Source organism: Dermacentor albipictus, chromosome 9 (genome assembly GCF_038994185.2).
Source record: "Dermacentor albipictus isolate Rhodes 1998 colony chromosome 9, USDA_Dalb.pri_finalv2, whole genome shotgun sequence".
Lineage (NCBI taxonomy): Eukaryota > Metazoa > Arthropoda > Arachnida > Ixodida > Ixodidae > Dermacentor > Dermacentor albipictus.
Genome location: NC_091829.1, coordinates 70,856,232 through 70,882,594, shown reverse-complemented (window position 1 = coordinate 70,882,594; position 26,363 = coordinate 70,856,232). Strand labels below are relative to the sequence as shown.

Below are 26,363 nucleotides of genomic sequence, written 5' to 3'. Positions count from 1 at the left end.
AAATTACATTGTTATAACCGATAATCGTTACAGCAGGGTTGCATGAAAAAATCAAAATAGGGGGATGGCAGAGCTGATGTAAGAAAACTATACTGGTGGGGAAGCCAGTGCCCCTCCCCACCACCTTCCTCAATCCGGCTGCTGATTGCATTCACTCGTTCAACTGCTCCCTGGGCACTCTGATCGTATGCAACAAGCCGCGGCTGTCGACGTTAAGGAATGGCACTGCTATAACAACTGCAAAGAGGGGTCACGGGTGGCAAGCGATATGTGAGCACGGCTGAGGCATTGCTTTGGTGGCCCCAAAAGGGCTCTTTTATAAAATATGAGAAGGTTGCCATGGCAGCCTGTCAGCTGGAGAAATGCAGAAGAAACGCTGAGGTGACATCGCCACAAGCATCTCGCCAGGTACTTCTCACTGGCTTGCATGTGAAAGCCCATGTCTGTCAGCCTTGCATGCTATACGCGAAGCTTGCCAACATCTTTCTTCAAGGCATCCACGTGCCCCACATAGTGCAGCGGAAGGTTCCTCGTGAAAATGAAGCCTCCGAAGGACTGAATCATCTGCCGGGCCTCCTGTGAGGACAACACTGAGGCAGCCTGCCCTACTGCGTCATCACTGGCGTCGTCGACATTGCTATCTGATGCAAGCATCTTCGTGACAATTGCCTAATCGGTTAGAAGCACTTAGTTTCCGAGTCTATAGCCATGCGCTTTCTTTTCACCGGCAACGTCATGCATTGCCGATGATCAGCAGGTGTATCAGCCATGTTCCATTTCGGCGGCGAGTCAAACCAACTGTTGGTCAAACGAGGTTGTGAAACCGCATGTCCAGGAACGATTTCCACGCAACCAACAAAAACGAACGTGAGTGATTAAGCTGTTTCCAGAACCGAGCTGAATGAGGAGGAGCCAGCGAGCAACATGCAAGTAATCTACGAGCAGCACAGTTGGCACGGTCCATTCGTGTTTCGGAGGGTGGGGCGGCTTAGGGCGATGAGCACAGCCCATTCGTGTTCGGAGGGGTGGAAGGGCGACGGGAGAGAGGTGTGTGAAGATGGCTGAAAAATGAGCGCGCTGCGGCTGTTGAAGCAGCGGCCCATCGCGCAGCGGCTCGAATTTCTAGTTTTCTTTCTTTCTTTTCCAAGGATTTCGCATTTTGCTACCTTACACCCTGCAGCCAGACTTCATCGTTATAACCGGTAATGCGGCATCAGGGCATTGTAGTAAGCGGGTTATTTCACCTTGGAAAACATACAAAAGTTGATGGTGCAGCAGCTTCTCATTGTTATAACCGATATATTGTTAAAACCTGCATCATTACAAGTGGGTTCGACTATATAATTGCTATGGCAACTAGAAAAAAGACAGACAGAAAAGGAGCTTACCTTGTCTTGCTTGTATGGTGGACCTTTGCTACCTGTAGTTCCCTTGGCCCCACTGATGTGCCGCAACATTTTTAGAGCAGGAATCACACACATGTTCTGAAAATGGCAGCAGAAAACCAGTAGTGGTCATACACTATCAAGATGCATACATTGATGATTTTAATTAATATATAATACTGAAATGTCATGAAAATTGCCTTAAGCACTCAGAAGAACGAAGCCACGAAGAGTTGCAGTCTATGCTGAAGCAACAGGTGCGAGACAGCGCAGGCATCCCGCCTTACGAGTGTTCGTTTTGCCTCCTACATCACTCAGTAGGTGGTGCTCAATTCGCTTTCCCACCTCGCCCTGTTGACTACCGCTGACAAAAGCGCAGCGCTGGCCAATGACAAGAGCTAGTGAACCTCTAGAAAGCGAGATGCCTGCATGATATTGCTCCAGGAATGCTAGAGAAAAAGAAAATAATAGTAAGGCAATGCAAGAGTGAACTAGGGTGGTTGCTTGGGCTAGTTGGTAAATTATGATAAAAACGATGTAAAGCGCAAAGGGCAAGGCCTGCGAGACACGACATACACTGCGCTGGCTTCCAACAACCTTCCAACAAGATTGTTGGAAGCCAGTGCAGTGTATGTCGTTTCCCTCAGTCCTTGTGCTTTGCGCTGCACGCCGTTTTTAACTGCAAGAGTTTGGGAAATGGGTGAATGAAGCTATGCAAGCAATAACCTGTTAGGGTACTGTGCTCAATTGCTGCTGCAATGGATGAACGACTAGTTCCCAGCAATCAACAATTATAATACATAATTTTATACTATACCAATGCTAATATGCTATGAAATTATTACACGGCTAATGCAATCTCACACTGTTTTTTCCAATTTATGTTTCTGCCTGGCTAATATGGAAGCGACTCTGATCAACAAATTACTGCAGACAATTCCTTTCTTTAACGTGGTAACCATTTATGTACGCAAATGTACACTTAGCATATCATAGCCTCCCCCACAAAACATTGCTCACTCCCACAACATAAATTTTAAAAAATACACCGAACGATACCCAACCATGCAGAAATCCTGACACCACAAAAAAGTGTCAGGATTTACAAGTGCATGCTAGACGTAACCTGTAGTACCCCCAGAAGGCATTTACCTGTTAGCACATCTATGTTCTTAGAGAATGCACATTCCTGTCAGTGACATGCGCTAAGCATGAGCCACTGGCACACTTTTACAGAGCGCATCGAGTACTGGTACCTTTGTAATTCTTGCATAGTTTAGCTTCTCTTGCATTTGCACTGGGCCATTGGCCACCCAGCTTTTTCAGGTGAAGTATGTTCCTTGACACAATGAGTGACAACTTGACATTCGGTGACAATGTAATCCTGTCGCTTTCAAGTGCTCTAGAATGCTCCGGTGGCACGCTTTACATTCAACTGGTTGAAATTGAGCATTTGGAACACATCTGCCTGGTTCTTTCAAAGCACTGCACTCTGGCTACAAGCACTCCGAGGATTGTTCAGCTTCATCCTCGAAGCGTGACAAAATTACAGATTCATGGCTGCTACAACTTCTGTTGTTAGTGGGCAACTTCTGTGGCAGTGGGTGCATGCCTATTAGTCCACCATGTTTATTTACAACAAAAGGAGCACTGACATATTTTTGCTTCTGAGCTGCGACTAATTTAAAGAGAAGCTGAATGCTTGGCTAAGGCGTGCTGTTTCTGGCTAAAATCTAGAGCTCTACGTTGTTCTGATCCCAGTTGGAGCAAGGTAAGAATGAGCTGAATCTGCCATAAGAAATCAGCTCGAATTCCACCCACAAGATCGCACTGCAGCTTGCCTCTGTGCCTCAACCATGACCTCCCATTAATGTAAATCACGATCACATCTATGTAAACTGGCTTCTGAATTGGACAGAGGTGCATTTTCCACTGCATTCTTTGATTGTCGCCAACAATAGATATACGATATGTGGCGAACAGACACTCCGCTGCCTTACCTTTTTGATGTCGTCGACGCAGCGGCCAACGTACTGCCGCTTTGCGCTGTCCCTGTTGCCCATCTCCGACAGGATGCTGAAGAACTCCTCGACAAACTGCTCGACATGGGGCTTGGGAAGCGAGTTCAGGTGCAGGAGCTCCCACAGAAGGTCCAACAGCTAATGCAGGAGGAGGGGGGTCATGGGGAACAAAGAGGAAACAGGGCCAGATGAGGGGACAAGGTCGACTCGGATGGTGAGGTGCGACTCTGTTGGCCGTATGAGTGACAAAGGTGAGAGTGTAGGACCAAGAGAAAGAAAAGAGAACTTGCGTAAAAGAAAGTGGTGTCACGTAGGAAACGCCTTGGAATTGGTGAGGACATAGTGTTAAGCAACTTGATGCCTGCTGTGTACCACTTATCACTGGTCAATCCTGTGATGTGTAGAACAGATAATCCGCGGCCTATTACAGTAAGCACTATGGAACCAAAGGAAGAGAGGATGAAAAAGGATTGCATGGACCGGACAAAGTGCAGATGCGACAGAAAATTGCTAAGGAAGGTCATCACCCTACAGCGGACTTGGGTAGGCTAACGAACTTGATGACACAAACTTGATGACACATTGTCATATACTCCACTTCATACACAGCAGGGTAATGCCGCGATGGCTAGACATCTCTTATTGCTCGAACACAACATTAAAACAGTGTGTAACATATGGAAAAAAGATTTAAGTACCTGTCATGTAATCTGATGTAGAATTCCGTCTCAACACTTTTATGTTGCAATAAATGACATATTTATTACATGGAAGGCCTTGCACATCTGACCCTACCAGTGGAGTGGCTCGTTTTCACGACCAAAGGCTGCGATACATCACTTGAGCTCGTGACAAAAACATAAGTGTGTCACATACTGGCAGCAGCAGTAACATGCTCAAATACTATGTGATTTTAAGTAAAATAACAAAGTAAGGGCAGCTGCAAATCGGCATCCAAGTTAGCATTAAACTGAGACTTTTGTGTGTCGTTGCTCACTTAGTTGAAAACAAAACTGACCTTGGTGGAGACCTTTCCTTGGTTGCTCTCTTTACCAAGCTTGCCAATGAAGGTGAGAAGCCGTCGCCAAGTGATGTCACTGCTGCCTCTCCAAGCCTGCAGGAAGAAGCATGGACAAAAAATGGAGCACAACTGATGCGTTCCCCAAATGGGCTTCGAGTCTTAAGTTCCTCCAACTTAAGTCAACAACAAAGCGATTGCTTGGCTTACCAGCGTTCCAGGAGTGTGCGCTGCTATCCTCTGATTTAGTACAATGCTCATCACCACTGGATATAAGCTAATCAATTTCCGCTGGGACACTCAAGGAACAATGGTAAGCCAAGCGATCACTGAAAACAGTACGAGCACCAGGACTGATCAATACTAGCCTAATAACTGACTGTAATTTGTAAATACGTGTGAATAAATCTCGTGGAACTTCCCGCTCATGTGTTAGCTCAACAAATTTTCAGGCCTCTTGGAGTTCGAATTATCGAGATTCAACTGTAGTTGGCGTTGGGCGACGAATCGCCCTGCAGTTCGATTGTGCGAGAGCATGTGCCCTTCGCAGTATCGGCACCGGAAGTCCAACCTCCAACCATGAAAATGTGCAGATGAGCCAAAGAAAGCGATTTGCCTTAAAATAACATACGCCGCCGTGACATGCGTGTCCACGGTAAGTAAGACAACTACACAACAGGTGGCGCCGTGCCCACCTTGCCGATGAGGGCGATCAGGTGGTCGAACTGCTGCTGGCTGAACTTTGTGGAAGCAGCGGCCATGATCCCGTGAATGTTGTCCACCACCTGGCAGTTCTGCCGATCCTGCGGAAACATAAGCGCCATCGATGCAACAGGGAATTAGAGGCCATAGTCATTCTTTGCCATTATTTAAGGAGCGAAACCTCTAGCCAACTTGATCAGCATAGACAGACACTTTTACTGAAGACGGTGCATTTCGAACCGAAGCGCATCAATCAAATAATTTTGGAAGCTCTGATTCAAGCTGTTGGTATCTGCGGAAGCTAACTGGTTGACATTCCACCAATGACCAGCAAAATGATTTGTTGATGTGTTGTCGCCCATCGCATACCAAAAATGACAGTGCTCTAAATGACAGATCTAGCTGAAAGAAAATATTCTGGTTGGAGAGAATGTTAATTTGATTTTGCTCACTGCAAATTCCTATTGCATTAGGCGTGAGACATACGCATGTAGGGACAATCTGATCTGTTGCATGACTGGTTGTATCAACAGGCTTCCAACGGATTTTAACAGAACTCAACAGGTTACAACAGGCACGTACAGCAACAGGCATTCCGGCAAATCATCTGATGGATCAGATCATTTTAACACACGTATGTTTCACCACATTATTCTGCATAAAAATCACTTGCACAATCATACAGCTAGTCATGCTAACAACTACATCCAACAAGTTCCCAACGAACTGCACCAAATCCCAACCGTTGATGCAGCACTCTTTCTGATCTGTCATCCAACAGATTGAAAGGAAGTGAGACACTCGTTTACTTTTCCTGTAACTTTTATTTTATTGTGGCACTCCACGAAGTAGGGCAATTTTGTTAGCCCAGTGATTTGTGGCTAGCTGCCCACAGGCAAACGTGACCATCACCAGACCCTCAAAAAACTTCTGACCAAAAACCTTGTTCAGATTATGAAGCATAGGGCCTGTGGGGAGACCTGCAATGGCCACAGTTAAAGAGCTCAGTGTTCAAACCCTACAGCATCTGCTGAGGAAGACCTCGATCAGAGACAGGAAAAGCGACGTCCATTTCACTAGCTCATCAACAGCTCTAAAGCATTAATAGGCCAACTAATTCACAGTGACAATCACCTTAGGTATTTAATTGATGCCTAACTACACCACTCACCTGCATGGACCAAATCTTTGTCAGTTCTTCGAGAGAGAGTCGCTGCCCGATGAACTCAATTATACTCTTAATCTTGTCCATGTATTGAGCCTGATCTATGTTGCCTGAAAGAGATCGGGAAGCACGTAAAAGAAAGAGAGAGGGTCAGCAAAGAAACTTCAGTTGAACAGAAGTGAACACAGAAACACTCATCATTTCAGCCCTTCATAAATATACCCTTGCATTTCTCTGGAAGGAATATCAAGTACAGACTGCTGCATAAACAGGCGATGCCTTTCATGAGGAGAGCTTGTAAGACTTATATGATGATTCTTTCAGGATCAGATGATAGGCCAGGCATTTGAGTTTATAATCCTCTATGTTCTCCCACATGACACTGTTTACAAACGTGGCTCCAGTGCTGAACCAATTACCTCAACATGGAACAGGCTCATGACACACTTTCTGTCATGCCATTGACAGTACATAAATCCTCACAAGGCAGTCAAAGCGGAGGTTTCTCTGAGTCTCGTTACAACCCATGATCAGTGAAACTGCTAATTAAGTTCTCCTAAATTTTACAGCCGCTCTAGGTGACCGATTGATTGGAATGGAATGCAACATCCAAGCTATGACGGGTGCTGTAGTATAAGGGGTTAATTTCAAGCACATCGATTCATTTAATGTGTGATTGAGGATCAGCCCGTCAGTGTATTTATCGCAATAGCAATTACACGGGCACATCAGGCGAATTTTCACCGCTGTCATAGCCATCATTGTAAGGTTCTGTGTAAAGTAGGGGTTTTCGAATGCTCAACAAATCAGCTATCGAATAGTGAATGTTCGAGTAATTAGATTCGTGAATCAAATGTCTACTGTTCAATTATTCGAATATTGGGTATATTCGGTGAAATGCCCTGAGCGATGGATGCCTGAAGGTGTGCAGCCTTTTCATGGAGCACTGCCTCAGTTGGTACAAGGTTCGGTGGTCGGCAGGACTGATCGAAGCAATAACGCGATGCAGAGAGAGAACGGCGACAAAAGCAGCCCATATTACAGAAATGGCAAAAGTATGTGGGAAAATTGGGCCGATTAGCTGCTCGAAGGCATGCAGATTGTATTGGATACGAGTGTTCACACATACATTTCCACGCAGTTCAGAGCTTTCGGTATGCACACGAGTTTACGTGCATAGATGAACTTGGTACGCATGCATGCGTATTCGAACGCTGTTTTAGCAGCTGTTAGTCAAGCCATTAGGCCTAATCAGTGCTGGTTCATTGGGTGTCGGCAACTACAGTTACAGATTGGTGCCGAACTGACACAAATCCATTCGCAGCAGTCACATAATACATTTCATTAATTAAGCCTTCCATTCATTAGACTAGGGTTAATTTGATTTTTCGGTTAATTCTACGTCAAGCAAAAGTCCTGGCCAGTGCCCATGCATTTCTATGGGCCCAAACACTTGTTATTTCGATCCTAAATTTGGCCTAGGCAGGATAATTTGAACATGATCAGTCAGCCTGCATGCGCCTGACACCTATGGTGACTCCGATAGCCACCCCTCTAATGGCAACGCCTGTCTCGGCGGAGCTTGGGGGACAATGAATGCGGTAAACATACGTCAACTCCCATCAAAAATGCATATTTGCAGCTCGCCCTAGGAAGATTTTCAAGCAATAACCGCAGCTCTCAATGTCTTATTACAATATTTACCCGATCCTAACCTGCACCTCTTTTTCCCAGAAAAGTGGGCCAAAAATTGCCTGTCCGGTGCAATCGGGTACCATACCAAAACCACAACCTTCACATGCGAAGGTTGTGAGTTCGGCTCCCACCTGCAGCAAGTTGTTTTTTCATCCACTTTAATTTCCATTCATTTATCGTTTCTCTATTTCATTTACTAAGCACAAGTAATTTCCCCTATGTTGTCCTTGGTGTCAGTGTTTGTTGGCTTCTTATGATAACGTTATACCATGGTAGCATCTGACAAACTCACTTTCCAGTGTGATGGAGAGGACATTGTTCTCTGCCATCCAATTCTGCAGCTGCTCAGCATCAATGGCTGCCTTTGATGAAGTGCCTGTTGCTGAACAGTCGTCGATGAGCTTGATCAACTGCACAAGGGAAGAAAGTAGACAAATGCAACACACATGACAACGCAGTTTTCACTTAGCTGTACTGCTTATGATACAATTGTGGGACCCAGATGAGCCTAATCAAATCATTTCTGCAGCAATCTGCCAGGCCCAGCGTGACTAAAACTATAAATTTATCGTCCACCCAAAAGCAGCCATTAAGCTATAATTGAAGCCTATAAGGAAACCTCACCAAGAAAGCTCTGTAGTGCAGGAAAAATTCATTCTGGGCACGGGGCAGCGGAACTTCAAAACTGGCATCAAATTTTAGTAGCACTGTTGCTGGATGCATGTGAGGCTGTGTCCAAGCATTAAAGGCATACCGTATTTACTCGCATAATGATCGCACTTTTTTGTCAGAAAAAATTGACGCAAATTCAGGGGTGCGATCATTACGCGAGTTAAATTTCCCGCGGAAAAAAAAAATTTTTTTTTTCGTCCCGCGTTTGCTGCGGGATGCGAGTGCGGGACACCAAAACAAAAATGGCGGCCGGCGTAGCAAGCCGAACGCGCCGAACGCGATCTTTTTTTTTTTTTTTCTTCTCGTGAGTACATTACGTGCATTGAAGCAGTTTCTTCCGTGTCAGTGATGAATAATATTGTTAATATCGGCAAGTTTGCGGCAATAACGTAGCCATGTCCACTTTGAGGGGACAGAAACAGATGGGCGCGCTTAGCTGCCAGTGAAGAAACGCATGGCCGGCGTGCTGCGGAAACTACGGCATCTGTTTTCACTACTACCCTAACACGGCACGTTTCCGCTAAGGGTGGGCGAATATCTTAGCTGTGTTACAAACCTCGGCGTATGAATAGTGTACACTTTTAACGTATCAGTGTAAACGTGGCTACTATCATTGCCGCGCGCGATTTGTTGCGTGCTCACGAGTGCAGATGAAAAGAATCGAAAGGCGCCTTTTTTGCTTTTGTTGTCTTCAACCATTATAAAGCCTACCCATAATAAAAGCAAGTTTGGTTGTACCTCTTGTTGCCATGGAAGTGCGGAAAGTGATGAAAGTAATAAAATGAGGCATCTACTTAAGCATGTTTGGTGCGTGCAGACAAGTCGTTCGCGTAGCATTCGACAGATGGTACGCGCGATCATTATTAGCTAGACTTGGCACACGACATATCGCTGCGGCAAGTTCAGGGTGCGATCATTACACGGGAAATGAAAAAAATCGAATTTTGACGACAAAATTCAGGGGTGCGATCATTACGCGAGTGCGATCATTATGCGAGTAAATACGGTATTTGTTGGGAAAAAGCAGTAACTGTGGAGCAAAGGTATATTAATGTTTTTTTGGAAGCTGTTTTTGTATTTTTGTCGAAAATGTTTATGCATTGTAGTAGCATGCCTGGGGAAATAATAAATTTGGTATGATTAACCTTCTCGAGTGGATAGCAACTTGATCCATTAGTCTTGGCAGGTCACTGTCAAACGTACATTCTCGTTGGTGAAATGTAATGCCCAAATGCAGTTAGGTAATGTGCTTGAGAATGATGTGATTTCAAGATAACTCACATGGTATGTTCACAACTCCGCTCATCCCATCCCCTACTACTGGATCATACAATTAACATGTACAGAAAGTACATATCCCTGAAGTGACTGAATGAGAATACAAGCCCTCCACATCTGGTGCTAGTTACTGAATGATTTAGCCAATGATCAAATCAAAACAATATGGGGGCTACGAGAGATTCTGTAGCAGAAAGCTCCACAATAATGTTTGGGCTTTTTTTTATTTTCTTTTTTTTTCCTAGACGCACCCAATGGGAGGACACGAGCATTGCTAGTTTCTGCCCTTATTGGAACGTGGCCACCGTGGCTGGGAGTCGAACCCACGATCTCACGCTCGGCAGCGAAGTGCCACGGCCACCGAGTGACTGCGGTGAACCGGCCGGCCACTCTCACCTCCTTGAGGCCATTCATGCGAGCGTTGAAGTGCGAGCACTTGAGCATGCGTAGGATGACGTCCAGGCACAGAGTGCTCGTGCTTGCTATCTCCTGCGGCCACAGGTAGACGCACAGCATCTTGACCGCCTTCAGGAGCTCGGTCACCGAACCAATGTTCTGCAGACAACGGACAACACAAATGAGCATCGCTGCCCACTGGCAATTTTGTTCACAGAAATAGCTGTTCCAGAAACATACACAGCTGCAGCCCTATGCTGATGCTGTGCAATGTTACCACTGTGGCAGCTCCCCAGTAACAATCATTATCGTGTCATGACTACGATAAAACATATAGTTTTAACGAAAGTGGGCACCTCGACTGGTTTCAAACATAACAACTGCCAGCTGTGCCCCCATAAGAGCAATGAAGTGTGAGTGCAAACAGCAGTTAAGGCTGCACGAATCAATTGTAAACCAGCAACAAAGTGAAATAAGTGAGGCAATAGTGGCAGCACACGGGTGCAAGCGAAATGACTCGTGTCTGACTGGTGCGTTTTGACCGTCACACAACTTTGGTCTGTTTACAGCTCTTGACGCTGTTCCAAACTGTTGTCGCATTGTTTAAACTCTGATTTCACCAATATGAGAGCTTCACATCATTTCATATGGCATATTCTCGTTTCTGTCAGGAACAACCTGCCTATATGAACAAGATGCCTCTTCGAAACATGTTTCATTTTATAAATTGCACAGATCATTCACTTTCAGTAACAAGAACAAGACATCTCTCCTCACTGCATTCAATGCTTTGCATTGAAAAAAAAAAAAAAAAGAGGTGCAGCAGTGCTTCTCTCCGCATTCGTGTCCAAAGCTCACACTAACAAAACAAAAACAGGGGTGAATGAAAGTGTATTGAGCGTTCACCCCTGCCTTGTTTTTGAGGTCGTCATCCGTGAGTCCCTTGATGTAGCTGATGGCCTTGTTCATGCAGGGTGAAAGAAGAGTGCACATTGTGTCGGGGTTGAGGAACTGGGCACACACAGCCAGGGGATTCAGCAGGGCGGCCATCTCCTGCGAAAAAGAAATGGTTACAGAAGCAGACGTCAACTTCGTATCCCCACCCGCATCCCGAACTGCACCATTTAGAACATAACTCGAAATAACTTGTTGGGCAAGTTGGTTGGCATCTGAGGAAGCCACTGTGGTGCAAAATTGTCGTTAGGTAAGTTGGCTGTTTCCTGCTGTTACTGTCATGCAGATCCCTCGTGAGTGTAGTAGTGCCCCGTCTCCTGTGTTCTTGTGCATCCTATTTGCACAACAATGGCTCCTCTATGGGGTTCTCATCTGCCACCTATTGCAAGACAATCTTTTGCAGGCTTTATAGCCACCATCTTGTGCTCCTGAATATCAAAATAGAGGGCAAGATGTTTGAAAAAGACACTATTTCACTCTGTGCTTGACGAAACATCCCGACTGCTGTTGAGTTGTATGGGGAGTTAAGAGAGCCTACCCAGCATGGTCGTTACATGTTCCAACTGTCTGTAATCATTTTATGTTCTGCCAAACAATCTTACCATTCTCGTTCAAGAATGTTTTCTAAGTCTCCGTTATCCATTTTCGTTTTTAAATGACATTTGCTTGCCTCACAGAAACAATCTTCTGTGCACGAAAGAGTCATAAAAAGGTGTGCTGACTTCCACAAGCAGTCCTACATTCAGTGTTTCAGGATCAGTTAATCACAGATTTGGCGATGCTAAAGAGTGTTATTTATGCAGTTCTTATCAATACTGCTAACTTGAGCTTTTGCTTGTGCCAGCAGCACAAGTCTATCACTATAAGCACTCAAGACAAAAAGGGCAACAAAGCTAAATGGACTCACATTTGCAGTCAGGTTTTCTTCAAATTTGGCCAATATTTTGTCGAAGCCACCACGACTCCCAAACTAGATACAGACGAAACCAAAAGCCAACATTAATAAAACTCCCAAACCCAGAAGCAAAGAGCACAAGAACAAGACAACACACAAAGCAATTAGAAAGTAATGCTTACCTTGTTGATAACATCTAGAAGCCAGCCATAAGGATCCTGGAAGGAAACCATAGTAAAGTGTGCATTGAGGTTCACTACTGGGTATATTGCTAATATAATGTTAACACTGCATTTTTGAGATCATCTTTTCAACATGGGATTAGTGGGTAAATTAGGTTGCCTAAATTCAATGTTATTGCCGTCCAACGAATTTATTTTTCCCATGCATTCAACACCGCCTTCATGATAAGAGGCCACAATGTGGACAGGTTTGTCAGCTGCCCTACATTTATACTTCTGTACCATGTGTTGCTTATTGTTCCTTCGTACTGTGATCATACTTTGATAATTTTGATATATTTAAAAATTCTGTCATTTTTTGTATTTCAGGTAAAGTGCAATCGTACCTATACAGCCAAGCCACAATATAGCAAAATCTGTGATAAAATGAACGTTTTTCATTTCCATATCCCTGTTCCATTGAACACTATGCATTTTTACACTTAACTCATCAAGGTACTGTAATTTTTTTCTACAGTTTCAATTTTGCAAATTTAACACACTTTGCACTTATGTACCCGGAGCCTTCGTGATGAGCAAAAGTAAGGAAAAACATCGCCTGACAGTAAATTTATCACTCACATGTGCCCTTTCGCAAGCAAATGTTGCCGATGGGTGGCGAGAAACGTGGGGTGGAACAAAGCACTTCACTATCTGTTGCGCTAGTATGAAAACTGCACTGGGTATACCCAATTCACGCTCATGGTCCTATGGGTATGCTCACAAACTTGTCAGTGCACAATCACAACATGAAAAAACAACCAAAAGTGTGCTTTCGAGTTCCTTGATGACGACAAGAGGACTGCTCCCTGTCGTTAATGCAAACAATGTTACTACGGCGATCTCGGCCTTACAACTTACTACACCGTAGCAAAGAGTGAGCCATGATTATGACACACAGTAAATATTAGTGCCATATGATGGCAGCCACTAGGAGGAAATGAAGTCTGTATCGAAGCTTTGCTGTCGAAATCATCCCTACCACATGCATTCCCATTGGTACGAAGCTGGCATAATTCTATCCATGAGGAGCGCTCTGAGAACCTGTGAAGTCACTTTTACTGCTTGAACATATTGATCCTGACTTAATTGATGAATTTCACAATTTAACAAAGTTTCCAACTGCAAGTACAACTTCGTTATCATGGTTCTACTGTACTAGTACCTCCAATACACAAACACTTCAACAGGCGCTGTCATGCTGCAGGTCATTCTGAGAGTGACAGTACTACAACACCTACAACGATGCCCCTCTGGCAAATGTAGTGGTCTGAATGAATGTAATGGTCTGGATTAATGAATGAATGAATTCAAAGGCTTCAGGTGCGAAGCTTCTGCTGCACAATTTGTGGTCCATGTTGCTAAACACTGCCTAAATGCTCCTGAATTCAGGAGTGTTTGCAAGCATGCATCAACGAAAATTTCAAACTACTTACCAGGGATCCCCTCGATTTTGCGTAGACCACGAGCCCTTGCTCAAGAGTGCTTTGCCGGCTTTTGTTCTTGATATGAAACTCGGCCTCTGGATCGAAGGCCTGCAAGGAATACGGGCAAAAATGGGTGCAAGTGTTTTACTGAAAACTCGAGACAAAGTTCTGAAGCAATATTTCAGCAGAACTGAGAGTACAGTAACTCAGATACGATTAAATAGCCCAAGAGAACATGAAAAAAGAGCAGGAAACACGCAGGACTAAGACTTATGCACATCCAGAAAACGTTGTGATGACAGCTTCCTCCCCGTCTGTTTGGCTGTTAACAAGAAACAATATTTCAAATTTAAAAGTTGATGAATAAGGCAGATAAAGTATGTGAGTGATGACTTTAATTTCATAAAAGTTTTGCAGCAAGTAACAAAATATTTAACCTCCAATATATACCAAAAAGAAAAAAGAAAGATATAGTGAAATGTTGTACAACGGGCCCAAAATTATAGAGTGATTGCCGAGTACAGCAAAGTTCCGTTATTTCAACTACAGTTAATTCAATTTTTTGTTAATTTGATACGAACCCAAGGTCCTAGCCAGCTGCGGTGCATTTCTTTGGACGCAACTTATCATTATTTCGACCCTGAAATTGGTCTTTGCTGGAAAATTCGAACCTGACCAGTCAGCACGCACTCGCCTGACCTCTAAGGTGACCCCTATAGCAACTCCTTTAGCAGCATTTGTCTCAGCTGAGCTCAGGGGAATGTGTTGAACACATGTCATGTCCTATTGAAAACATATATTTTTAGCCTGCCCTATGAGCATTTTGAAGCAATAACAGTAGCTCACATCGTCTTGGTTCCAATGCACACCTTTCTTTTTTCTTTTGAGATAACTGGGGCTGAAAATTGCCTGTATAGTGCAATCGGATACGAAACGAAACCAGCCTTTATTGCATTTGTTTTACCACTTGACAGGGATGTAACTGACTAAAAGCTGGTCATTAGTGCGCAACACATATTACACCCTCGCCCATTTGTCTTCGTTAAAAAATTGGGTGTTTAGATTTCAACTTTATTTAGTAGCTTTAATGTAATTTCTACATTATTTTTCTGCTTTGGAGACATAGAAATGGGTACATGTTTGTTTTGGGAGCGTTTTAGAATTGCACAAATACTGTCAAATGAATCAGCAGCACGTCTTGCTGTTCTTTGTTTGTGTTTTGCATCTCGTTTAATTCAACCCACGAGATAATTCAATGAATTTTGCCAGTCCCATCAGGGTCAAAGTAACTGAAGTCAACTGTAGCTACAAAGTTAACTGCTTCTACAAAGGTTGTCCAGTCGGTCAACGAAACACTCACATTGTGAGTTTTGCAAAGCAAGCCTGCATTCCGACTTACCATTGTGAGCACATTGGAGAGAAGCTTCTCCGGGATGGGGTTGTAGCTGAGCCGTTCCACAGTCAGGTCAATAAGTAGCATGAGCATGTTGTAAACGCCTTCCTGGACATCCGGCGCCCAGTTACGGACTGCAAGTGCCGTTAAGAGCTGCAGAGGAAGGCAGAGGAGAAAAAGAGAATGTACAAACTTCACAGACCAAAAACGTGCTGCAAGCATCCTACATGTTGCTGTAGCCGATCTGCTTGCACTTTCAAATGAAAAAAAAATAAACTAAAGTTGCAGAATTCATCCTTGAGGCCTAGCTATGAGAATGCAATAACAGTTTAGAGTTACAGTGCATGGAGAAGCGATTAATAGGATTCATTGGTTTGTGTATGATTACAGCGGCTAAATTCTGTGGCGATTCTGGTGCTCCATAGTTGATTCACTGCCCATGAACGTAAGTAGGAGGCAGACCAGACGGCGTATGCTGAAGTATGATGCACACCATTCGAATTTCAAATCTTCTATGCAAAACAGCAGAGCTCTGCAGCGCCATGGTTTGACGTTTTTGTCAAGCAAGTGTTTGTCTTTAGTCCAATCCTCTTGAGAACTATGTTTTTGTTGACAAAATAAAATTTTGGTCTTTCCACTCCGCTATCTCTTCTGCAGCAGTTGTTTGCTTGCTCTTTGGAGACATAAGAGCTGCTGAAGTGACTTGCCGTGACATGGATTAATACAGCAGCACATGTGATGACAAACAACAATCAGATCATTCGAATGTGCTCATCACATGCGACTTGAAACAAAATCGGGGTACCACTCGGGAATCGACACCAAGACACACGTGACAGGATAGGCATTGCTTGCATTAGAGTGGAATTTCAGCGTTGCAGCTATGAGGCTGAGCATCCAGGCCTAGAAAGATGGCTAGGGTTGAAGAAAGAAATGCACTTCACCGTTTAAATTTAATGACTAATAATGCATTAAAAAGGTTTGTGAGGTTCGCCAGTGATCCTAAGTGTGTCAAGGAATAAGTAAGATATTCGAGATAGAAAATGCTAGCATAGAGGACCAAACATATTACAATAAAGCCTCGTTACCATGTAGCTGGCAGGGAATGTGGACCAGGTGTGCACTAAGCGATGTACTAATTACCTGACAATGGCAGATGAGCGGCTATAGACCTACCGGCGAGACAAGAACTACGTCTTAATTCTCCCTCAAACAACACATGACGACAAATTTGATTTGCGAGCAGGTTGACAAAAGTGTGCTTTTCACTTGTCGCTTTGGTGGCCTTGCCACAACAATGGCATCTTCAAACTCAGCAAAGCCGCAAACCAGTTTCTCCATCAGGCCCCACTTCTCTGCGAATGCCCTCATGGCGGTAAAAGCATGTGCCGCGTTGCAGACGGCAAGACGGCGTTGCAGACGACGCGTTGGAGACCACGTAGTCATTGTGAACAATGTAGAAGCGCCAGAAGGTATGGGAGCAGGAAACATGTCATGACCACCCCGCTTTGAAGTCGCCATCCATGGGGACTGCTGTCCGTGAAAAGCCAGTGTGCTGAAATTTCACTATCTACGGTCTGCGCGCATGACATTTTCCAGATTCTTGGCTTGTATGGGCCAAAAAATTATGTAAATACGACGCAAAGCTATTCGGTATGCAATACGTGACTACGGCTTAAACAGTCGGCCAATACATTAAATTGAATGCAGACAGGACGCGGGACTCATCGCTAGTACATTTAAACCGGAATTACGTATTAAGCAGCTACATATTAAACAGGTTTTACTGTGCAAACATTTCACACTTTCATTAACTTTTGAGCACAAGGTAGACAGCCACAATGCCACAATGGTACCAGGCACAAGTGCTAATTTAAGAAGACACTGAAACCTAATTTCTATTTCAATTGACTTTATCATGAACTGGGATTACTTTTGCATCTATGCAAAGTGATGCTTGCTTTTATAAATATTTTTTTCTTCTCTCTACGACATCTGCACACAGGCTAGTACATCTGCTACACACTGAAAACTTCTACAACTCACCTGTGTATTTGACAAATATCTATCTTAAACTTCAGAAGGAAACTAATCAATGAAATGCCCAGATCTTTAACAATAAGTAAAATAATTTAAAAAAAGAATTGGTGGTGTGGATGAACATGAGAAGAGAATATGCTTACCTTGCGAAAGCACTCAGGCATGCATGACTCCATGAAGTTCCTACAATCAGAGTTTGATTCACATTGCCCTGCAAAGATGGGGAAAAAGAAGTGGGTGTGGATATCTGTTTCGTATAGAAACATTAAGCTAAACAGAGAGTGCGCTGACTAAACGCACGACAAAATGACTGCAGCATCTTAGCACTGTAAAACACTTTTATAGAAATAATAAGTGCCAATGATAACATACCACATAAGGCAGAAGGTACATTCTGGCTTAATATGAGCCACACACAATGTTGGACAACATGGCAATGTGCTCTCCGAGGCTGGATAGTAACTCGACTATGATTCCGACTTAAAAGGAGTGCGTTGCACTGTTGCCATATTACACACTGCCCCTTGATGCCTGTTTTATCCCTTTCTCTCTTGCTGTGAGCGATCACATTATATATGTCCGCATTAATTTGATCTTTATTTACAGGGGTTTGGTTTGGGCTAGTCAGTAACTCACCCTAACAGATTAACAGTGCAAGTACAGGACGAAGGAAGTGACCAGAGAAGTGCCGATTTCCAACTATATTATTTTCTCACAGCAATGGTATATAACAGTTACAAAATAACTACGCGCTATGGCACAGTACACGTTAGCATTACTTCAGTTTCTTGTATCAAGAAAAGAGCTACGACTACTTAAGTACCACACTTAGAAGACATGTAACATTCACTAAGAGCTCATCATATTGGTTTGATATGCTGCTTGTTTGGATAGATGTAGTCCTTATGTCAGCTTTTTCATGCTTATTCTGTAACTACGTTTACTGTCCCTCTAAAAAAAAATTAAGTACCGTAAAATCACGAGAGATAGCCCACCTAAAATCGAGAGAAAATCTAGTGATAATATGAGGTAAGCAAACTTTCAGTGTACCTACAGGAACTGGCACATGTCATTTTATAAAACTAGAAAATCATCCCGGAAACAGGGGTGGCTTATCTTGTGGAGGTGGGGCACCTCTCAGGATTTTACAGTAGTTAGAAGTCGGCGCATGTCCTGTCAGTTTTTTTGTCCTCATCTTGTGCTTTTAATCTGTTGCTGTGTTGTTATGCAGATGGCCCCTCACAGCTCGCACAATAGGTGGCCACCATCTGTTCTTATCATTTCTGTGAGACCAAGATTTTGAGCACAAGTTGAGAGAGAGAGGGTGAATACAGCCATCAAGGGGCGATGAGCAATACGAGAACAGCTGAAGCCTCTTTTCTATTGCTTCACAACCACATTGCAGGTAGGCACCAGTGTAAACTGTGAGCACAGTTTGCCATGCACTCACGTGCATCATCGCTCACGCTGAGTGGGATAATACAACCTTGTTACATAGTTACAACCTTGTTCCATACATAGTTTGCTGCATAAACCCTTCTATGGCTATGACTTGAGTCAGTAGTTCTGGCTACTAAGTGCGAATATATGTAAGACAAAAGTTTAGGGTACGAGAGGGTCAACACTACAATGTCTTCTCTTAGCACTACATTCAAAACACAGCTCCAGGGCCATACTGCTGCTACCAAGAAGTCAAACAATATTGTCTTTAACAGTTACCTTCTTTGGCCAGGTTAGTAGCTGCAGTGAGGCATTTGGCGAGCGACTCGTCCTTCTTGTATGGGATGGACCATTGGTCGACAAAGACCCGCTGTTCCAGCTCGTAAAGGTTCGTCTGAGGAAACGCCGAGTTTCCATAGTCCGGCTTGGGAGAGCATGGCTGCACATCCCGAAACAAGATTCAGAAACAAAATCACAAGAAAGTGTAGCTTAGACAACCCCATGCAATGAAACCCTGCTAAATACTCTTGGCAGTCATGAAGAATCTGTTACAATATAAAGATGTTTCCCATGAATGAGACCTCTATGCTTCTGTGAAATAATATGAGAGGGACAAAGAACACTGCCATCGTTTAGCAAGCTATAGGCTGACTTTTGTTTTGCCATGCCACCGCTTCCACAAATACTGCCAGAAGTCGTAGTCCTCAGTAGATGCTGTGGTACCCATGAAACGAAGAACACAATCTTTCTTTTACGGCAACAGCAGCTAGAAAGTTGAAACTCGGTTTGCTGTATCCACTTCTTGTTACACCATTGTCTTCATCATCCCGACACTGTCATGCCAACTCCTCATCCTCAACTCTGCCATGTTATTAGGCTGATAATAATGGTTGTGCTTCATCATCAGCCTAATTTACATCTGCTGAAGGCTTCTACCAGAGATGTCCAATTTCTTGTCTTGCATCAGCTATCTTTACTCGGGGCTTGCAAACTTCCCAATTTCATCACATATGTCGAGTTAAACAGATTTGTAGGTGAATAGAATGCAGGGACAGTTAACTAGGAAAAAATACCTTACTCGTTTGGTTGGCCGAAAACCTCCTGTTGGCGAAACTGTGCTCACGCACAGACCACACATAAATTCTTGTCGCCTTCTATGCTGGCGGATACATACACCTCTGAAGTTAGGTTGACCTCCCCAGCAATCTTCCATTACCAATCTTCCCCCAACCGACCCCATCCTATGCCTGCAAGCTTCCAACTTTCATCACACAATCTAATCCCATGCTGTCCTCCACTGTGTTTCCTTTGTCTTGGCACTTATTCTGTAACATTCGTTGACCACTGGTTACCTGCTGTACACATTACATGGCCTGCGCAGCTCCGTTTGTTCTTGTTATTCTCAATTAGAAGATCAGCTACATTTGTTTACTCTCTAATTCATACCACTGTATTGCTGTCTCTTCATGTTACTATGCCTATAATTTTTTTTTAATCACTTGTTGCTCAGTACCGAACATCTCAAGTCCCTTACAATAATAAAGGTACGAAGAACATAACTAAGGTACAGTGAAATAATTAATACATTTGCGAGAAAGTACTTAAAGGGAAGCTGAAACACTTTTCGAAAAAAATGAGTACTCTGCGGCATCCTACATTTTGAGTCCCCTGAACACGAATATCAGGTTCAAAAAGGGCGGAAACAAACGCAAGCGGCTGTTTTTTCAAGAAAACGCGCACCAGCGCCTCAGGGCATCGCGCGAACGCCGCTGTTGCCCGTGATTGGTCGGGGCCGCAGTGACGTCGTTGGCGGTAGTCGCCGGTCGGTGCCGCCGCATGTCTCCGTTTCAGAGCGTAGCACCATTCCTTTCTCTCTGGCAGCACACGGTTCTGCTGTTCTGGCTTCATAGCTGATTTGTAAGATGGAACGTTCTCGCTGTCTCCGACAGCTTGTATTTTCCCCGTACATGTTTGAACCCACAGCCGATACGGAAAACGATGGCGGCAACGGCGATGTTGAGCGTGCCAACAGCGAGAGCGATGTGTGCACCTTCTCGCGCGCTGGAAATCTTAGCTTCAAACTCTTCATTATATGCCTGTGTTACACTGGCTGCTTCAAAATCTTCGATTGGTGATGGTAGTGGAACAGGTTCATCAGGGGCTCGGTTCTTAAGGAGCTCTGCTAGTATCTGAAAGAGTGCAAGGCATGGATGTCATGAATTTCAGCATATCAGTATACATGACAGCAGTTGGATTACTTACAATAATTGAAATACTTTTTCAGTAATTTATGTGATGGATTAGTTGTCTAGTGATAGTAATGTGAAATATTTTGTCTGTAATTTCATGGCTACAGTAATTTAGTAATTGCGCTAAATATGCACCAGTAAGCTGTGTACGGCGTCAGAACGTTGGTAATGCGGTGAGGTGTCGTTGAGAAACATGGGGGGAGGGCATGAAAGTGTATGTTGCCTTAAAAAAAGGTTGGCGTCCCTTTATACTTTGCTTTTTGCTTCTTGTATGCATGAAAACTTTTTGGAAGCAATCGTAAAGTAATACCATTACTATTTTAAGGCGGTAATTGGTAATGTAATTCCAATCAATGAGCGTAATAAGACAGTAATGAGTAATATTATATAATTACTTTCAAATAATAATTTTCCCATGCGTGATGCATAGCTAGTTCCCTAGGAACAAGGCCAAGAAAATTTTTTTTTGCCAAGCAGCGATGCCTGTATTGGGGTAGACCACGTCGAACGCTGATAACTTGAATACCTCACAACGCTACTTCATTATTTGAGCCCGTTCGCCTTGCCACGGGCGCGGCTGTGCCGACGCTCGCTTTTGCGGCATTTCGCTGCTAGTAGCAAGCTGTGAGTGCGAAATCTACGGAACGAAGTTTTTACACGCTGAGTTCAACTACTCTAACGCGAGCATGAAAATATTACCGTAACGCCTCATGTCGTGCGATTTGAACACGAATGCTGAACAGCTAAATCTGCGGGCACCGCGAGGTAGGACGAATAACAAATATCACTGAATGCGCAAGCGTACCCCCGGCCAGTTATTTCACCGTATCAGAACAGCGCCGAACAAGCAGCTGTAGTACAGTGTTCCGTGACAAAGCGGAGAGGCAAAACAGGATGAAAACGGCAAGCACTTTGCACGTAAGTGCATATTCCCGGCTGTGCCTCGCTTCGTCGTAGACCGTTTGTTCGACACTAAGGTGATCATCTGGTAAAAAATTGCCCGTGTGCACATTAAAACCTTTACCTCACGCTTTCTCCTCTTGGCGAAGGCCGCTTTAGGAGGTGGCGAGGTGTTTCTCTTGTAGGAGAATATAGACGGAACAATGCCGGGCTTCAGTCACGCCAATTTAACTGGAATACCGATTGCCCGCATCGTTGTCATGCTCCGATGATAGTCACTGTCGCGGAAATGGTCGAGCACAGCACAGTTGATTTCGTCGGCACGAACTTATCTCTCTTCACCGCACGTACCCACTGCGCTGCAAGCTTCTTTTCCTTCGGGAATTTGTGAAACACCACATCGTCTCACCCGCCTGTGTTCGCGCAGCCGAATGCTGCACAGAACGATGGCATGTTGGGCGCCCTTGGCTGTAGGCACTCACGCAGCACAGAAGGAAAGAACAGTTTACGAAAATGGCAAAACAAACGTGAGCGGCGGCGGCGGCGGCAGATCTCTCGTAGCGTCGTTCAGTAAAGCGCAGGACGGAAAGAGGCATGCCAGCACATGTCAGCACGCCGGTCCGCAGCTCGGTTGGCTCGGCTTCCGTCCATGACGTCACTCTCGCCGGTTCTCTCCTCTGGCAACAACCTCACCCGGCGCTCCGGGAAGCGATGGGGGCGTGTCCGCGCGGGTGATTTAGAAAGCGATTTCCGCCCCTTATATTAACAAAACGGAAAAAACATTTCGGTACCGTAAATTATTAGGTCTGTTCTTCCCAATCCCAGCAATTCATGGAAATTGAAAACCGTTTCAGCTTCCCTTTAACACTTCAAATAATCACACATTTAGGAAAAGCTTGCCCTCACAAAGAAAAAGATCATGATTAATGGAAGTCACAATGTCTTTTAGCAGTCTATTCCAATGGTATATTGTCAAACAAAGTGGTGAATGATGATATGATGTACTTTAAATGAGTGATCTAAACTCTGAAGAATACAATGAGCTGCACCAATATCAGATTCACAGAACAAGTTGCACAAATCTCAATCTCAATAAATTCTTGTTCTCTTGCCAGTTGCCAAGCTACTGGACACTACCTTAGTCTTCTGAATATTAATCCTCAAACCTACTCTTAGGCTTTGTTGGTTAGACCCTTAAATAATTTGCTGCAAATCTTCAGTGTTGCTGAACAGGACCAGCTGTAAGCCACAGGTTGCCGAGATGTTCCTCATTGATAATCAGACCTAATCTTTCCAAGTCTAAAAGCTTAAATACTTCCCCCTATCCAAGCATGTAGTGATGAGCATTAGAGAAAATGTGTGCTTCTGTCAGACAACTTTTTTATTCGGTACTTTCCTGCTTTTATTGCGAAGGATTATGATAACTGTGGAATGTTTGTGGGTATTTCCTAGGATACTCCCATAGGTTTTTACTCCTTGAATGTGCAATTTCTCCATGACGGCTCGTATTTTTAATTAATTATATGCCTCTTTGTGATCTATGGAGGCCTACTATTATATTTACAATGGTGCCATGAACCAAAACAAGATGAAGTTACAAGAGAAAACAAGTGTTCATTAGCAATTAACACTTGTTTGTTTAAAAGAAAAGGTGTGCGCATAGGTACCGAAAAAAACAAGAAACACAACTAAGTGGTCATATTTCAAAGAGAGCTTTGTATCAATTGAAGAGGGCAGCGGAAAGGCAACTTCCTTCAGGGAGTTGTAATGCAGCCTTATGCTCAAGTCAGATGAGCAAACTTGGTGACACTTTGAGTGTGCTGTCATAAGGTGTCACAAAAGTGGTGCGCTGCTAGACGAGAAAGGAAAGTGTCCTTTTGCTTTGTGGCAATGTTGATGAGAAGATCAGTGTTTATGTTATCTTTGTTATATTAGGCAACATTTGCGAAATAACACCGCATTATTGTATGCAGTAGTTAGTATGAAGTTTAGTGTCAATAAAGTAATTCAAGCAACTGAATTAACAGACAGCATTGCATTCAAGGGAGGCAGAAGAAAAATGGCAATGTTGATTGCACATAGTTTCATGTGTCATGGTCATGCTTATAACAATTGAAATCACACACACACACACACACACACACACACACACACACACACACACACACACACACACGCACAGAGAGACGTAGTGCAAGGGCAACAGCTGACCTCGCATTGAGGATATTTCACTGATTTTTTAAGCACTGCTACCGGGCCAACACAGTTCGACACAGTGTAGTTCAACGAGCACACTCATTGTGATGTGTTTTACAGTGCGTGTCGTTCTGTCTAATAATAATATTTGGGGTTTTACGTGCCAAAACCAATCGTTCTGTCTGACAGCCTGCATGTGACACAAATGATGAAGTGCACTCACTCAAAGTGACATGAAACTTGCCCACCTGACAGGCGCATTACTTCTATATGCAATGTACTGAACACAAATTCAATGTGCTGTTCTACTGCGTTCAGCCCCACCTGTTGATGCGCTATCTAAGTTGCTCTAAGTTGCAGATGTAAGTTTCTGCTGATCACAACACTTGGTTCTTTAGTCATGTTGGTACAGGTGCCAGGGGCAGTGAGGAGGTTGATATCCATAGTTCCATATTTATAGCATCCATAGTTCCTGTTTGCGAAACTCGGGTATTCGTGATAGACACCCCTTATGCCCACACAAGCAAAACGAGAATGAATCGCTACTCGATAAGGTAATCTGCTTGACCACGGTGCGATCGAGATAAGGATCTCTGGTGGCCTTCGAAATCTCGGAGCATTTTTCACAATCTGAATTTTGGCTTTCAAAATGGCTCACAGGTTTGCATACGAGGCAGAAAAGCAATCTCGCGAAAGGAGTAAAAGCAGACTACAAACTCCTTTCGGGAAACTACTGCAGCTACCGTTAGGAAGACAGCACGGTAACGCTGGATAGCACTGTGCTGGGCATCGCCTAGCAGTACAATAGGCGACGGCGTCGCACAAGGTCGACCACCTCGGCTAGCAATCCACAATAAACAAGAAAAAAGTAGTCAGATGATATAAAAGAAAAATGCTAGGAATGCACAATGGAAAGCGAGACTTAAACGCTGGCGCTTTCTCTTGGCTGCTCATACAGCACCCTGCCTGCACGCCTTGCAAGGACAAACTGCAGAGCAGGAGAGGACGGCAGCGGCAGGACATAAAAGCAGAGAGGGGGAGAAAAAGAAGCGAGCCACCCGCGTGAGAACGACGAGGAGCGTGCGGACACTTCCCGAGAGCGGCCAATTACCTTGGCGTCCGGCAGCGAATTGTAGGGAGGCGGGGCTGCGGTGGGCACGAGAGCCGTAGACGTGACGTCCTTCATCTCGACGTCTTCGGACGTGCCGGCGCTTGTGTACGGTCCGTACCGCACCTGATCGTTGGTCAGGATGGCCACGGCCTCGCTCAGGTCGTTGTGGCTGATGCGAAGCGCATTCCTGATCTCTTCGATGTCCACGAATCCCATGCTGTACAACGTCTGAACGTTCTTCTCTGTCTGATCCATGGTGAAAAAATAAAGTTCGGGAACGCACAAACGGTATATATAAAAAGGAAAGGGACTACGCGGACGCGTCAAACACTAAGACGGCGTCTCTCAAAGGTTTCGCGAGCTGTCGTTAACGGGCGGTGACGCCTCATCAGCGAGTACCGCCGACAACGTTGACTGACGGAGGACGACGTCTCGCCGTGATCCTCGCGTGAACGGGGGCATGGCCTGGGGGGACGGTGTTAAAAGTTCTGCACACAGGCACGCACACAAAACAATAACGGATGAGGTTTGAGAAGGTGCAGATGTGATGTGCTGCTCCCGTGAATACGACGGCCGGGTGGGCGCGGTCAAATTAAAAGGGGCGGCCGAAAATATAAGAAACCATGCACATCTTCCGCTCAGCAACGCTTTTTAGGAAGCGGCCATTTTGAATGCGCCACTACGCGCGCCCTGGTGGGGGATGCGTAAAATAAAGAGTTTCGGCGTAAAAACTCCGACACAAATAAAAACATTTCTGTAATGAAAATCTTTAAAATGCTCTCAATAATAAATTTTATCAGGTAATTTATTGTATTTTATTATAGAAATTGTTTTCAAAAGAAGATAGAACTAGTGGTCCCAGTAGCACCAGCGTCAGTGTCTCCGTCGTCTGCTGCAGTTGTGCAGTACATTTTTTTTATAATTGTGTCGGCAATTCAAGTTTTCTTGTTCGTGTTTTGTTCAAACTTATTCAAGTAAGCAAACATGTTCCGTGCCAGAAGGACATGACACAGTTAAGCAACACGCATCCTGCCCCGTACTCAGGCAATGATCCACGGCGTAGAACGGAAAACGGTAAGAGTTCTTTCAAATCACTTTTGGGAGATATAAGGGAGCATTTATGCGCTTCATGCGTACATAGTACAAAAATAGCACAAACAACATGGCACATATCCCATTCCCATCCGTTTTTTCTCGTGTCGTGT

At 44.3% G+C, this 26,363-nt stretch overlaps 1 protein-coding gene across 2 annotated transcripts in view; it reads right to left on the bottom strand.

Annotated features, from left to right (window-relative positions):
- LOC135908560 (ubiquitin carboxyl-terminal hydrolase 24-like) overlaps positions 1-25,823 on the bottom strand; it is a 116,963-nt gene extending 91,140 nt beyond the window's left edge. The window contains exons 1-15 of one of the 2 annotated variants that reach the window (XM_070526430.1): positions 25,159-25,823; positions 18,982-19,141; positions 17,406-17,473; positions 15,229-15,375; positions 13,839-13,937; positions 12,364-12,399; positions 12,194-12,256; positions 11,239-11,385; positions 10,333-10,491; positions 8,279-8,396; positions 6,298-6,401; positions 5,120-5,227; positions 4,425-4,520; positions 3,386-3,544; positions 1,389-1,484 (exon numbers count right to left, since the gene is read on the bottom strand). In XM_070526430.1, coding sequence (XP_070382531.1) covers positions 1,389-1,484; positions 3,386-3,544; positions 4,425-4,520; positions 5,120-5,227; positions 6,298-6,401; positions 8,279-8,396; positions 10,333-10,491; positions 11,239-11,385; positions 12,194-12,256; positions 12,364-12,399; positions 13,839-13,937; positions 15,229-15,375; positions 17,406-17,473; positions 18,982-19,141; positions 25,159-25,413 — 1,815 coding nt within the window. In that variant the 5' untranslated portion in view covers positions 25,414-25,823. The remainder of the gene's footprint in view (positions 1-1,388; positions 1,485-3,385; positions 3,545-4,424; positions 4,521-5,119; positions 5,228-6,297; positions 6,402-8,278; positions 8,397-10,332; positions 10,492-11,238; positions 11,386-12,193; positions 12,257-12,363; positions 12,400-13,838; positions 13,938-15,228; positions 15,376-17,405; positions 17,474-18,981; positions 19,142-25,158) is intronic. The other variant, XM_065440347.2, reaches the window with a different exon arrangement.
- Between the last annotated feature and the right edge of the window lie 540 nt (positions 25,824-26,363).